At 28.1% G+C, this 17,087-nt stretch overlaps 1 protein-coding gene across 1 annotated transcript in view; it reads right to left on the bottom strand.

The window, feature by feature from the left end:
• Positions 1-14,567: 14,567 nt before the first annotated feature.
• Positions 14,568-17,087, bottom strand: part of LOC100215369 (cysteine dioxygenase type 1) — a 40,140-nt gene continuing 37,620 nt past the window's right edge. The window contains exons 4-5 of the mRNA XM_065805045.1: positions 16,897-17,066; positions 14,568-15,052 (exon numbers count right to left, since the gene is read on the bottom strand). Of these exons, the coding sequence (XP_065661117.1) occupies positions 15,002-15,052; positions 16,897-17,066 (221 nt within the window). The 3' untranslated portion in view covers positions 14,568-15,001. The remainder of the gene's footprint in view (positions 15,053-16,896; positions 17,067-17,087) is intronic.

Here is a 17,087-nt window from a genome sequence, read left to right on the forward strand (position 1 = left end):
AGATGGTCCGGAGCCGAAATAAGAACAGATACTTCACTTGATATTAGCCATTAGGGCAAGAAGCAATGAAGCGATTGAAGCCACATTTACGCACGGCACTAGAAAGCGGTGTTATATGGGAGCCGAGACTCGGTGTTTGGCCCAGCTACGGGTTTAATAACTCCCGCTAGGCCAAAGCCGAGTAGCTTCTACTTGGTGGTTTATCTTTATTTAATATATGAAGTGGATTGACCGCTTTCAGATTGCCGGACTTAGAAGTAGAATACGAATAAGCAACTGCGCCAAGAACATCTATCGACTGTCACGGTTTTGATTTTATGCTATATCTGCTTTATAACAGCACCTTAACAAATCAACTAGTAGTAAGGAGCTAAAACAATAACACATACTACATGGAGCTAACTCCAAACATTTATATGTTTATACTTATGTCAAATAATAAGGGTTTGCAAAAAATTGCGATGATTGGAGGCTGGGAACAATAAAGCCCCAAAATTTTTGCTACACCTGCCCCAAACGTGAGAGCAACAAGTTGATGAAATACTTTTTATATTATTCACAACTAGACTTATATTCATCGACAATTTTTAAGTTTCATAGTATTATCTCACAGCGTTCAAAAATTATGACCATATAAAGTTCAACCCCCCCCCCCCTCAATTTGAGGGGGCTGTAATTTTTATATGGTAATAATTTTTGAACGCTGAAAGATAATACTATGAAACATTAATAATTATCGATGAATATAAGTCTATTTGTGAATAATACAAAAAATATTTCATCAACTAGTTGCTCTCACGTTTGGGGCAGCTGTAGCAAAAATTTTGGGGCTTTTTTGTTCCCAGCCTCCAATCATCGCAATTTTTTGCAAACCCTCATTATTTGACATAAGTATAAACGTATAAATGTTTGGAGTTAGCTCCATGTCTGGAAGTTAGCTATCTCAAAGATCAAAAAATGCTGGATCCGCCACTGATTAGGGTGGGTCAAATTTTTTTATCTTTCCTGTACATGAACAAAAAGTTGTCTTGTCATCAGTACAGTATGAAAATAATATTTAAAGATTTTTGATGAAACGTTTAGGGGTCCCAACTTTTGATTAAAGTCTTACCTTATTTGATGTATTTTAACCATTTCCTTGGTACAATCTAAATACGTACCAACTATAAATCATTGACTAAAATGCATTGGCAAATGGTTTAGCACCTAACTACAAGTGCTAAAAAAGAAATGGAATAAATTTAATAAAGTTATTTACATGTGACGTCACCAACATTAGCAACAAACCATGTGCTGGATTTTTTAGAAACAAGCAAAATATCTAATATATTATTTTGTAATTTTATTTTCTTCTTTGCAATAATAGATCTATAGTAAAATTCAAGTACGCTAATATAGATGTATACTACAGTAGGCTTTAGTTTAGACTGTAGAAAGATCACTTCATTTAACATGTAAGCCTATTTATGAGAGGGCTAAACATATTATAGTCTGTATAAATATTGGAATATTTATTGACTAAATTCTTATGAAAAATTGTTTTAACAGCTTTTATTTATTGTAAACATAACTTGTTGTAGTTTTTTTGATTATTTTAGACAAATTATATTAAATATGGATAGTATGTGTACACGAAGTGCACTAAACATCCATTGTTTGGACAGTTAGTTGATCTTCCTAAAAATCAAATCCCATCATATGAAGACGTTATTAAGGCGTTCTATTATAATCAGAAAACAGTATTAGAAATTAGCTTGCAAGAAAGATATTCAATTTTAGCAGACAGAGTGAAATGTGTTTATTCAAAAGCAAGTATTCCCACAATAGAAGTGAATAGCACAATCATTAGGATTAGAAGACTTATGGATAAAGTACATACACTTGAAAAATATTCAGATGCAAAAAGAACATCAGACACGTTCACTGAGAAGTTGAATTCTTTTAAGCAGTTATTTGACATTTGTACCTGCAAATGCTTTGATTCGGGCATTAGAGATAGGAACTTATGCACGTGCCTACTGCCAAATAAAATTCCATTGATAGAGTGGGATTTCTGGGTTGACCAGAAAACTGTTAGATATATGATAATTGGTTGAGTAGACAAAGAAACGACAGCAACACTGGAAAAGAGACAAAAACGCAAATTTATGAAATCATTGTGTGATCACAGTCAAAAGAGGTTGAATATGAAACTGAGGAAGATATTGATGAGGATGAGCGTAACACGTCTGAAAGTAATTATACATCAGAGGAAGAGACAGTATCAGTGCAGAACAGAAACAAGTACAAGGAATTATGTAAAGCAGTTGATCGATGTAAAATTAGCAACAGAGATACATGTCTTATTGTTAATGCTGTTTTAAAAGACCTCAGTATGTTGTCTTCAGCAACAATTCTTGATCCTTCAAAGCTAAATCGACAAAGGAATTTCTGGAGAGATACTCTGGTTGAAGAACATATGCAGAGCAATAAGGAATTGTGCTGTATAGGCTTTGATGGAAAACAAGACGTTACATTAGTTGAGAGTTTTGGTTGTAGAAGAAGCAAAAAAGAAGAACACTATAGTATTGTCTCGTATCCAGGAAACATATACATCGATCATTTAGTTTCTGAAAGTAGTAAAGCTGCTGATATAACAAAGGAGTTAATGTCAGTTATTATAGAGACAAACTCCGTAGAAAGCATTCAAGGTCTTGTGTGTGATGGCACAAATAATAATACAGGTAAAAGCAACGGAATCATAAGAAAATTAGAGAAGAACTTAGGTAGACCATTACAGTGGTTGGTATGCCTTCTACACTGTAACGAGCTGCCATTTAAGGTGATTAAGGTGATTGCGTTTGCATTTAAGGTGATTAAGGTGATTGCAAGAAAGATTTTATTAACAGTTAGGTTAAACAACTTTGTATTGTTGCTGTTTAACATTGATTCGTTACAGTTTACTTTCTTTTTAATTTGTAATACATTGCAATACATTACACTAACATTGAGTATTTATGTAGTCTTTCTAGTCGGAGTTGGGACCTGTAGACACTGTCCATAAAATAAAAAGTGAGGTTTTTTCAAACGAGTACATCAAAAAGCAACTTTTTAGACATGTACAGGATCTCCAACTTAATATTTTTTACATTTCGACTCACCTTAATGAATATGTATATATATATATATATATATATATATATATATATATATATATATATATATATATATATATATATATATATATATATATATATATATATATATATATATATATATATATATATATATATATATATATATTGTTTCTTACCATAGATAGCGGTAATACCACAGATACCGATAAAAGTACTTCTTAAGTACTAATTAACTACTATTTATGTACTAAGTTAAGATTACCATAGACACCGATTTAAGTACTTTTTTTACTTGCTGGCATTCACAGTCTTCTGGCTTTTGTCGGTCCCCCAGTACCAAAATTAAGAGCAGTTAAAAACAAAAAAATAATTTAAATTGTAACGCTATGGTTTTCAAATGAATTTTGTCTTTGTATTAAAATACCTTGTTTTATTTATTAAAAAAAAACAACGTTGTTTAATAAAAATGTCAATGGCTTACTTTATAAAGCATTAAAATAGGTTTTAAAACATATATCGTTGGCATTTTAAGCTTCCAAGTGGTACCTCCTATGTCGATGGAAACTAATTTAAGGTTTTCTATTTGCAAAAACCCTTAATTAGCTTTTATTAAAGAATTTGTTAATAATTTAAACTATTATTGGTTAAAGAAATATTTAACAAAAAATTCTTTATATTATAAGTATTAATTGTTATAATGCTTTTTAAACATTCTATTAGAGAATAGAATGTCATTTCGATTAAAGATCCCAAAATTTTTGCGAGATAAACAACCAACATATAGTAAGAGGTAAGCTTTATTTGATTGAGGTCTCGATAGCTGTAATTATATTGGTTTACCCTCTGAATTGACCAGTCCACTGGTTTTAGTTATTGATGCAATGTATTTTCCTATAGGGAAAAATGCAAAACTGAATCGAAACAGAAACGGTTATTTTTCGTTAAACTGTCAGATCAATGCAAATTTTTTTAAATTTAGGTGAATTTAAATACTTCATATAAAGTATTTGCATTGATCTGACTGTTTGAAAAATACTTCATGCGAAGTATTCGTATTGATCTAAATTGTAGTGGGTTCAGGATATCTTCACAAGCAATATTTATTTACATCTTCTAAAACGGCTTACAACTCCAGTTTGAAATGTACACATGTAACAGTGAAATTTTGTTTTAAAATTAAAAAAAATGACTTGCTTTGTATTTCTTCAGGAATTTAACTGAAGAGTTAAATAGTCATTTAATATCCTGTTTTTCTCTTCTACAAAATAATCTTTGAGTATACAACTAAATGCAAAAAATAACGTTAATAAAGTTAACCCAATAAATGCAAAAAAAACTTATCTCTAATACATCTGTTGAGCTAAACGACCACACTCTTCCTGCCCTTTCAACAAAAAAAAAACAAAAAAAAACAACAAGTTAATCCCCTATTGAACATCCAAACCACCCTTAAACACAACTAAATTTTTTTCCAGTCTAAGGTTCTACCACATTTTTACAAAAGTGTTTCGCATTCTCTTTTCATTTATTATCAAAACTGTTTAACAATTGTTGACTTTAGTTTAGGTGTTTATTGCCATAGACTCATATATAAATACCTAAACAAAATATTTATTTATTTAAATATTCATACATATTTGTGTTTATTACCATAGACGCAGGGCCGCCGAGAGCCGTCACGCCGCCTGGGAAAGCATCCCTGATTGGCGCCATTAAGCCCCCTACCCCTCTTGGCGGCCCTGCATAGACATAGACCTATTGGGCCGGTTTTCGTCAGGTTTTCCTGCTTACTGGAATACATCATCTCGTCGCGTTGATTTGACAAGGTTTTAGCTGAAATTTTTAATACTAGGAGAATTTAGAAATAATCTTGTAACTTTTTTTAATGATCAACTAAAATTATTTATATTATTGTTTTTTTATTTGTCTAAGTACTCTTTTTTTGGTTGATGTATAAAAATACGTAAATAAACAAAAAACTATTATGTAAATATTTTTATTTAGAAAATAAGAAAATAAGAAAAAAAGATTTATTTGCTATTCTCCTAATATAAAAAAAATCAGTTAAAACCTTTGTCAAACCAACGCGACGATGTTGTTCCAAGTTTTGAAAAACTCAAAAAATCGCTCTGACCCTTCTAAATATTGCCTATTCAGTCCATATTATTAGCATATTATTATTATTAGCAACATCTTTGCGTTTTTAATTTACAAACTTTTAAAATCTCATTTTGAATTTAGCAACTCACTTTTTGACAACCAATACCGATTTAATTCAAACACATTGTTATAATTTATTTTCAAAAGTATAAATTTAAATAAATTATTACAAAATATATAACTAATTTCCAATCCCGCCTTTTAACTAAGCAAACTTCCTGGGAAGGGAAAAATAATCACGTGCTTAGTATGCTTAGTTTTGCTTTTGGAAAATTAAAATTTTAAAATATATTGGTTATTTCGATTCCATTCCTGTTTCTGTAGGTAGATAAAAGGACGAAAGGAAACTAACTTTGTGCTTTTCAAGTCTTTTTTTCTCAAGCGCGATCCTAAAATTTTCAAAATTCGTTTACGCAATTACTCAAGTTTTTCTTTAAACTCTTTCGTGAAAAAGTTTACAAAGTTCAAATCGAACTTTAATTAAGTTTGCTTTCTGAGATTCTTGTAAAGCTTGACTTAAAAGTAGAACTAAAACAATTCATGACACTTTACCTGTAATCATCAAAATGAGCATACTTTTTCCACTCAGACAAATTTGGTTGATATTTCTCCATAGCGTCCTGAACTTCAATAACTTCGACCTTTTCATTTTCAAATAATTCTTCTAATCTTTCAATTAACTTTGTAAGTGTAAAACTGTTATTTGACTCATTCATTTTTTAATTTTTTTCTTGTTTCCTATTTTAAAACCCTTTTATATTTTAATATAATTTAGCATGCATTATCTTTATAACTATTTTTTCCTTTAACACAAGCAAACAATTTTTAATAATCATGCACGTCGAATACTTTAACAAACAGTCCCTATGCATGTACGCATATGTACAAAAACTAAAGTATTAAAATGTATACATGAATATACTAGCTTCTGTATATAACGCATTTTTTAATTTTTAAGGTATCAGTAAATGATATTTTAAAAATGAAGAGATTTTCCTGAATTCCACGATTATATATACTGTTGAACATTAAACAATTAAATTTATTGACATTCTCAATCCCAAAAAAAAAAAATTCTAGGAATATGACATATAAATAGTAATAGATTCCCACGAAAGATGAATTCTCATAATTTATGTATAACTATGTGGTATGCGAAAATCCGGCTTTTGCGGAAATGTTTTTTGAGGCCAAGTTTTGTGTCATGGTTTTACAGAGTTGCTTGGTATAAATATATTTAGCTGTGTTACTTTTTAGAAATATGTATTAGCATAGATATTTTTATATACAAGAGCAGTTTAAAATAGGTTTGGATAGGTTTTTGTTGTTGTATACAAATGTCTAAACAACATCTTTGTTAATCGATATTAAAATATTTGCCGTATTTACTGCATTAAGTTCATATTTACTTTTATTTAATCTTCAAAAACCTTTTTTTTACTACCTGCCATATTTCGTTATGAAAAAAGCATGCCAAGACATAATTCGTCAAATTTATAATTCGTCAAAAATACGTACCTTTTATCAGCTTTAATAACGTTATGCACCCGGTTGGAGAGGGTTCAAATTTTTTTAGTCAATATTTAAAAGTCTTTCATAGAAAGATTTCTGTGATATTGGTAAGGTATGGGCATCACTGGACCTTGTTAACATCAAGTAAACAAAAATCAGTGTAAAATGTATATTATATTTATGTAGTATAATAGTTAGGTCCTTAGAAAAAGTTCGTAGAATTAACATATTAAACCAATAGGTAATTTTTATTTCTTTTTAATTTTTATCAAATAATATCCATAACTATTTATACGATGTTGCATCCTTTGAAGCCATTTTACAATTATTTTTTTATGCTCTTTTTTAGGTATACTTTGAATAAGCTTGGTTATGTGGCCTTTTTATGAGTACGATGGGTAGGAAATTATTGTGATTCCTGCTTAGTTTGAACAGTTTGCTGCGGTTTGAGTAAAATGGGGTTGGGCGATAACATGAAGTAATTTAAAATTTTGAGTGCATGTTATAATCTTTGCTTATTTCTTTCTTGCGTAACAGGTTTCAGACAATTTTTTACATAAAATTAACTAATAATGGTATCCTTCTTTTTAACATGAACCAAATGAACAACACATGTTTTATTTTAAAGAACATGATTTTAATATATGCTCGATATTCAATTTTTTCCATTAAAATTTTTTTTAATGTGTTAAATGAAGTTAAAAATATTTTAATACACAAAAACAATTTTAATTCAAAAAATTTCAAAAACTTATAATATTTATAGTTAAATACAGTTTAAGATGAAATATGAATTTTTAATTATTTCGTGTTTTAATGCAACTATATGGATAAAGTTCAAAAAACTTTTTTAACAAGCTTTGTAGTATTTATATTATTAATAGTATTTACATATATTTTATTTAAAAATGATCTACAATAAATTATTTATATAAAGAATTATATAAATTGTTTATTTACTCCTGAACCATGGCCTACTATATTTACACGGTCGGATATCTTGCTTTTCAGAGCGAAAAGTTAAGAAAGAGTACATTTCGGATTTTCTTAAACGTCTTATAAAATTGTTTATTTATATAGTCATAGTATGGTTAATACAAGTGCTGTAGTTTTTTCTAAAACTGGATATAAAAAGAGAGAGAATCAAATGATTTTATTCCTAAAAAACATCCATTTTTTAGATTTCCGGAAAATAATCCATACTTATTTAAACAATGGGTAGTATTTATCAATCGAAAGTTATGTTAAGTTTAACTTAATATAACTTTCGATTTAACTTTTGATTGATAACTTAAAGCTTTCAATCGAAAGTTAAAACCCAAGTAAAAATTCAGTTATTTGTGCTAAATATTTTGAAGAAAAATATTTAAAAATTGGCAAAAAATTAACTCTAGTTTTAGATTTAAATCTCTTTCCAATTATTTATTGCTTAACTGAAAAAATACCTATATCCAACTACATCGAAAGGTAGAAAGCCACCGTCTGTCCGTCATCCATCAAATAATCAGGATGAATTCGGTATATTTATAGTAAAAGAAATTCACTGTTTAAATGATTAAAATAATTTTAACCTCGAATGGTATCAGCTCAAAATATATAATGACCAATATTTTTTATGTTAAAAAATTAATCATTATCTAGGTATTTTATAAGCTACAGAAACAATTGTAGTTTTTTTTTTTTTTTTTGTTATTCACCTCCTCAAGGTCAAGAAGGCCACTACAGATGAGGAGGCTACTTAATAGTGGTTATAACCCTCTCTCAGCTCTATAACTCCGAAACACGAACCTTGACAAACAAGGCCGCTGCGCAGAGAAACAAGTTGAGCGCGGTACTACCAGGGACGTGGTCGGGATCAAACTCGGTTGAAACATACATAAGCTGATGAACATATGTATGTTTGATTGTTCTCTTAATTATCTTATGTTATATGCCTAAATTTTCTTATATTATATGTCTCCACAGTTTCAAAATATTGGCTGTTTATTGTAAAAAAAAAAAGTGTATTGGAGAATTTTTCAGCCTATATAAGAAATTAGGCAGAAGAAAATAGTTTGTCAAACGATTTAATGAACTTAACTGAACTCAATAAAATAAAATACAAAAAAACAGTTGATCAGCTTTTTCTGATCAAGTTTTCATCAAATCTTTTACAATATTCCCTTATTCTTCAATATACAGATGGATATACAGATATTCAATATACAAAAGGATAACCTCAACTGATACTATAGCATCTGTTGAGCTTATCCTTCACTGTTGCTGACTTTCCACAATGATGTTTAACGTTAAGTTAATTTATTTGAAGAGCTTAGTGCTAAAATTACTAAAATCTTAAAATAAATGTTATGAGAAAATATAATTTGATCAGAGATATAAGACTTCAAAATAAGGATTTAAAATGACTGATCAAAGGAGATTTTCTTAAAGTATTTAACTTGTGACTTGAGTCCTGTTAGCACTAAGCTCTTCATTTAGTGTATATGTGTACAATTTTAAAAATGTTTTAATTAATTGAGAACAAATCATGCATGTCCAATTTTCCTCTATCCAATCGTTAACATTGTTTAGAAGTATTGTTTTGAAAAGTACTATTTTCAAGATTAATTACTAATAACCTTTTTCAAAAAATTTGTATTAAAGTACGTTTTTTAAAATTTATTCTTTTAAGGCACCAAAATATTTTTTTAAACCTTAATTACGCTATAGCGTAATTGAAGCTTTTATGTTTATAAGAGTCATTTTTTATTAGAATGAGGCAAAATCAGCAACTTAAAATAGTTGAAGACTTGGATTTATTTAAAAGTTTCAGTGATTTTGTCAAATCATTTCAAAGGAAAAACCTAAAAATTTGAGACCGTAATTCAAAGCGGTTCAGAAGTTATTGCGGTTTGAAGTTTCATAAAACATTGACTTGATCGTTTTTCAAAATTTTCCGTGTTTCGATGTAGCAACTTCATGCAGTTAAAAAAGTTGTTTGAAATGAGAGAAAGTGTTGATTTTTTATAAACGAATATAATATCAAGTTTTATACTTTAGCGAAAAAAATTAAGTTTTTAAAACATCTGCAACATACTTTTTCCGTTACCCAACACTACCAAAGCGGTGTTCAATAACGCAAATTCTGTGCTTTTGAACACCAAGTCTTTGGTTAACCAAGGCTTATATTAATATGGTATAAGTTTTTATGAAAGAAAAACTTGTTTTTTTTTTACTGTAAATACAGTCAAACTGATTTAAAACTCAAAACTAGTCTAAAAATCATGTCTCAAACCCTCACTTGATTTAAAAACTATTAAATTTATGCTAATTTTGTGAAGCGAAAGATCAATGTGCAAACGAGCTATTGAATTAAAGTTTTTTGAAAATAGGCTATACACCTATATACTTTCAATAAATTAAAAGACTTCAATGGGTGGTTTTGCTTAAATGAAGATATCTCTAATTCAAAAAGACTTTTGGCAGTAAAAAATCTATGAAATCTACAAATAAATCTATAATAAAAAATATTAGTTTATTCTCTACAGCATTTGTTTATCACTTCCATGTTTTCTATGCTAAAAACAAAATGCTTCATAAGTCCTTGCTCAGGAATGTTTAATATTTTGTGGATGTTACACCTGTCTTCCATAACTTCTTGACGAACAGACAAACAAGCAAATCAGCATGATGTAATAAAACTGAATCCATTGATGCATGCTTGTTTTGGGTGCTGTGGGCATTTTCATTCTGATGGTTTCGAAGGTCAGCTTCAGTATCAAAAAACATAAGACATGACGGCTCACTGCAGTAGACACCAGTGTTAATAAACCCATCTTTTCGTTTCATTTAATTTCTATTTGCTCTAAATTTTCTCCTCCGTCAAAGGGTTCTATCTCTGTTAAACCAAAAAACGAATGCTAATCCTAAAAACTAAACTGTTTTACCTTTACCGCAATTAAAGTATTGCCATAGATTCATTCAATTATCGTTAATTTAATGGATTGAACTGATATTCTTTATTTTGCTATCATTAACTGAATTTAACTTTTCAATTTCAACCACTAATACCTTTGAATATTGTGAACCCCCAAAACACAAAAATTCTTTCTTAATACTATGGGCTGACGTACAATTATTCCCAGCGTTGATATATGCATTAATGTATCTCTTAGCAACAGCACTTTCGCGATCACATTGTTCTTTACCTTTTTTGGCTCATTGTAACCATATCTTAAAGATGGTACGCCTTTCAATTTGCAAATATAAACGTTTCAGCAACTGATCTAGCTGAACAACACCCTAAAATAAAAAACAGATGATGATTTATAAAATCTAGTTGTGGATAAAAAAATATATCATCATACATTACAAGAACCTAAATTAATACCTTCTCCCCCCACCTAATATGCAATTAAATTGCAAGGCTTTTAGTTTTTAGCAATAAGTACAATAGTTATATTTTTACCAACATTATCACTTTTTTTGTAAATGTGTTTCACACTTAGAACATCTTGAGTAAACTGGTCAACTACATGGTCAGCCACACATAAAGTGTCATCTGAAATTGTCAAACACATTATATTTAATGTCAAATACCTGAACTTGGCATGTTAGAAAAATAAGTTGTATGCAAATAATGTACCTGTTGATGTCCATCGGTTTAAGTAATTTTTCTTGTTCCAGAAGCTATTTCTTGAATCAGTCTCGATGTAAATATATAGTTTAGGAAGTGTTTTGCAAGGTCCATTTTTTGACGAGTTAAGTTCTTGTTTTGTTTAAATGTTAGTGCTCCTGTTTCTTTTCTTTGCTTCCTGGCCAAATCATTTGCCTACCTAAAATAAGTAGTTTTTGGATGAATGTTTGAGTGTTTTGATAAGCTTCATATAGCAGTATCAAATCATCTGGAATACCTGATAACGGTTGCGTTGAGTCTTCCATAATCTCCAAAAAACGGCCTCCTAGTTCTGGTGCTACTTTTTCAGAATAAATTTTTTTGAAGTTATTTACAGTTTCATTTAACTTTATTTATGGTGGTTGGTTGTAGAAGTTGATGCCTCATTAATATGTGTTTTTATAATATGCCGTTTCAATGGGCTAATATCTGAAGCGCTTGTAGCTAAGAAATTATTAATAATTTCTGAAGAAAAAGAGCTTTCTAGAGACACTAAATCAAGGGTGTAAGTAGGATTACTCTCTACTTGGTCATGATTTAAAAACATGCTGTCTCTGTAAATTCTGCACAGCTGACCAGATACTGGAAAAGAACCAGGAAAAGATTATTAACATTTTCATACTACTCTTTTATTGCTTTTCGGAGATCTTTTTATTTGTCTCTTTCCTTATTGGTTGGAGAGAATTCATGGCGTAGATGTTAGCATGGATTTGGTGCATACCAGTATCTACTATACTTCTGTTTGTGAAAAGCAAATACAACTTGTTCATTACTTACTTCTACATGTATTCGCTATTCAATTACGTGTTTTTTGGTAAAACCATCAGCAAACACTTGTGATAACTCGTCGCATTTAAATATCCCAGTTAGTATTGATCTTAAATGTTCCCCACATGAACGTTCAGAAAATAAACAGCATTTTGTATAATCAGTTATGTTATCAAATGATTGTTTTATATATTTACGACTTGGAATCAAAATCTTCTATTACTTCAATTCAAACTCTGCACTTAACAAATTTCATGTAAGTTTTTATTACACAACAATCCACAAACATCCCATAAAAAATATCATTAGAAAACCTCTAAACATATTCATAAATTATATTAATATTAGGCATTTTGATAGCAACTAATTAAGAAAGTTTGCAAGTTTATAGAAACGATAAATACGCTTATGTCGAAAAATGTTCCACAACTTAGATGTTGAATTGTAAGTAACCACTATGTGAGATTTTTTATGAATTGTGCCATAAAAAATAGCGGACTATTACATTATTTATGTGTAATGTTAAACTATACATAATATTAAAAATATATTATAGAAATGGTATTATAAATATTAAAAATATATTATAGAAATGGTATTATAAATATTAGAATAATATGTATACTAATAAAAAAAAATTGGGTAATTATTTTTATTTTTTAAAAGTATTAAATATTTTAGTTTAAATCAAAAATCTACTTTTTTATAGCTAAATTAAGTATGATATTTGAATTCAGGGTTTACAAACAAAGTAATTTCAAAATTTAAACAACTAACAGAGACCAACCAAAATTGAAAAACTTTATTTATTAAATATCAGCCAATTCTAATGGCAGTTTTTTTCTTCTGTCAAAAGTTATTTTAAATTAAAGATATCTTCATTTAAGCAAAATCACCCATTGAAGTCTTTTAATTTATAGAAAGTATATAGGTGCATAAACTATTTTCAAAAAACTGTAATTCAATAGCTTGTTGGCACATTGATCTCTTGCTTCTCAAAATTGGCATAATTTTTGCCGTTTTTAAAGCAAGTGAGGGTTTGAGACATGATTTTTAAATCATTTTGACTGTATTTACAGTAATAAAAACAAAGCTTTTCTTTCTTAAAAACTTTTAACATACTAATATAAGCCTTGATTAACCAGATAGTTGGTGCTCAATGTTTGTAATACTCTATTTAAAAAATCATCGGTGATAGCGATGTCCTTGAGGACGAGTTTTGCACTAAGAATTTGCACTTTAATTTAATAAAAAGCCGGAGCACTCAACATTTGAGATGCGAGAAACTACTAGTTGTTTAACAGTATGTAATCAATCGAAATATATTCAATATATATAAATATTCATCGTTACTTAAAAAAAAGTTTCCTGTAGGTATTTGTTTAAAAGTTATTTTTGGGTGTATATATATATAAATATATATATTTATATATATATATATATATAAATATTTATAAGGACCCACGTCCTTTCCCTATTAGCATAACGTCCTTTATGGATGGCCCCTTGAGAGTATTGGTTTTTAAAGTATAGCATAACTTTTTAGTTTATTGAGTTTATTAGGTCAAAACGCAAGGTTGTGGCGAGTGTGACCTAAGTCTTAAAAGCACTTATTTAAATATAGCGATAGAATTTAGGATCTCGAAATCATTAGGTCTCTATTTTAATTGCTAACTATATTTTTAAATAAAATTTTTAGAATCAATTGTAAAATAGTGTAAATATTCAATCAAGTCTTTTTATATATAATTTTACAGTTTTTTGTAACTTGTAGGCCAATATACTAGATATTAAAAAATGCCCCATCACTTTTAGGGATGGAGACGCAAATTATGTTTAGCCTTGAACAAAGCTTGCTACGGCATCAATATGCTTAGCAAACAACAGGATAAAATAGCTTTAGAAAATCTAAAAAACGAATGATCATAGTTGCTACTTATAGATATAATAAAAAAACATAACAAAATACCGAAAAAAGTGTTTTTCAAAGGGGGCTTTTTAAAATTTTTATTGAAGCAGATTATCATCTGCTTCAGAATATTTTACCATAAAATTTTACCAAAACAACTGCCTAAATAATAGATAAAATTCTACCCATTAATTATAAAACAATTTATCTTTTTTTGAAATTTTCAAAAATATACGGAAAATTTCTTGTTATTTATAAAATTATTATAAAATTTGTTAATAATTTGTTTAAATAAGAAAAGAAAAAAAAAGAGAGTTTTAAAAATTTACAAGTTTTTTGCATTATGCATATTGCATTTGCATTATGCATTATGCATAAATTGTATTATGCAAATTCTATAAAAACATGTTAAATATTTAGAAAATATCATAAAAAAAGCAAAACACAATTAACACAAAAATATAAATAAAATAAACATCAATAAAAAAATGCATATTTTAACAAAAAAAAAAAGAACTTTTTTTTTGTGTTTTCAAAAAATCCACATCGCGTTGTGTTTAAAAAAGGTGTTACAAATGTTGTAATCACTTATAGCGATAGTAGAGGGGAAAAAGGAGGACAAACGTAATATAAATTACAAATATTATTTATGATTTAGAACAAATTAACGAATTAAACAAAGTTGGCGCTATTATAAATAAAGTTTATCAACCAAAAATTAAAAAATATTATAATAACAGCAAAAGATAATTTCTCAATCTCAATCAAAAAATCTCATTATTATTATACTCTTCTATGCAGATTAATAACCATAGCAACGATTAATAACCATAGCAACTAATGACACTGACGAATCAATCGTCAACAATCAACTTTCAAATGTTAACTTTGATCAGCTGAATTCGTTGAAAAAGCAATTTGATTTATCTTTCCCTTAAAATAAAAATGTCATTAAAATAGATTTAATTATAATGCACAATTCGTGAACGTCTAAATTTTGAAATTTTAAACTCGAATTTTCACATTTTCAAAAGTGTTGCAGATTTTGTTAAAGATCCATCTATCTGAGAATACTTTTAAAATGGAATGGTTTCCAAAGCAATCACGAGAGATTGTTTTACTTTTTATAAATATATTATAATGAGAAGTTAAGTATTAGGCTTATTTTTAAAAACTTTTACATTGTTGTTTAATTGCTCTATTGTGGTTTTATCTTGGTAAAAATTTCAGTTGTCCAACCAGTCGCAATGCTTAACATAATTATATATTACAAGTCACCCCAGACTAATTCTTCTCCTTTTTTATTTATTTTTTCATAAAAAGAATTAATTTGGTTTTAATTAAATGGGAAGCATCAACGCTTGTAATTAATGGTATGCAAACGTTAAAAATTCGCAAAATTACGTGAATTGTTTTAAATTGTTTAAATTTTCAAGATTCAAATTTAAACTTTTAAACAAAAGAGTTGTAGTTTGATAAAATTCTCTTGTTCAAATAAATTTATTTTTAAATTAATTTGTAATATCGTTTGTAAATTAATTTTAAAATAAATTTTAAAATGGAAAGGTAATATCTTAATATTGCTTTAAATAAATCGAAAATACAAAAAACAAAATAGTATTGTGTTTTTCATATTTTATTTGAAGTTTTTTGTTAAAATAATCTTTGGCAAAAAGTTTTTTATGCGTTAACAACTTATTAGATATAAATGAAAACATTGCTTAACTTTTACATATCAAGTCTATTAATTATAAAAGTTGAGTAACTTAACTGTTGTAATTTAACTTACCTGGTTGCTTTGATTTACTTTATAGTTAAATGAACTGTGATGTCCATAAATTTAACTTTAAAATAGAAGAAGGAAATTATTGAGTTAATGTAACTAAAATTCAAAAGGGTTATGTTAAATGTTGTTTATTTTAAATGAAAATTTCGGCGCAAGGAAGCAAATGATTTCATGCATTTTAAAACTTAAACTTAGCCTGACGTACTTTATGAATTTTTGAATGACTCCTAATAAAAACCTCAGACAAAAAAGTTTTGCATTCAGACAAAAAAATACCAAACTAAAAAAGAAAAATAACATCACAAAAAAACAAACAAAAATTAAAAAACAAACAAAACAAATCTCAAAGGAGCAAAAAGCAACCACAATTCGTGATCCCAAATACGCCTAATTCATAAAAATATCTTATTTGAACATATTTATCTTAATAATTCACGGAACTAACAATTGTCGAAAACCATAATGAGCAGTTAAAAACAACAATACATAAAAAGTCAACTGATTTAACAGCACTAATAAAATACAACTAATTCAACCCTCTTACCAAAAAATTTTTTGAAGAAATTCCTTATCCATGGCATTAAGAAATTTCTCATTCACAGCACATCAAAAACATAAATAAAATATTTAATGTTTCTTAATTAAGTCATAATCCCTAAGTGTGACTATTTACATAACATTATTCATTTACCTTAAATCAATTTATATCTGTATTTATATCAAACCATATCTGTATTTATATCAAAATATATCTGTATTTATATCAAAATATATCTGTATTGTATCTAATTTCTACCAAATTAGGTAGAATACAGATATATTTCTAACCTATAACAAACGATGAGCATCTTAAAACAAAAAAATTGCCCTGAATGTAATGAATAAAATATTTTGTGCTTTATTACTGCATAGAAAACAAATCTGACAAAAATAAATAAATGCATAACTACTGCTTTGAAAATTGACTAATAAAGTTGACATCATTACTTACATGTGAAGTCCTGATGCCATCTTGGCTCCAAAATACAACTTCACAAGTATTTTTTTTGCCAGTTCTCTCATCAAATGAATGACACATGTTAAAAGGAGGAGAATATAAATGAAGTGAAACAGCTTGTTGAGTATGACTTTTATTTTCAATACGATGTAGCCCAATAGTATCTATATAAAAATAATACTGTT

This window comes from Hydra vulgaris, chromosome 09, assembly GCF_038396675.1.
Source record: "Hydra vulgaris chromosome 09, alternate assembly HydraT2T_AEP".
In the NCBI taxonomy this organism is placed as follows: Eukaryota; Metazoa; Cnidaria; class Hydrozoa; order Anthoathecata; family Hydridae; genus Hydra; species Hydra vulgaris.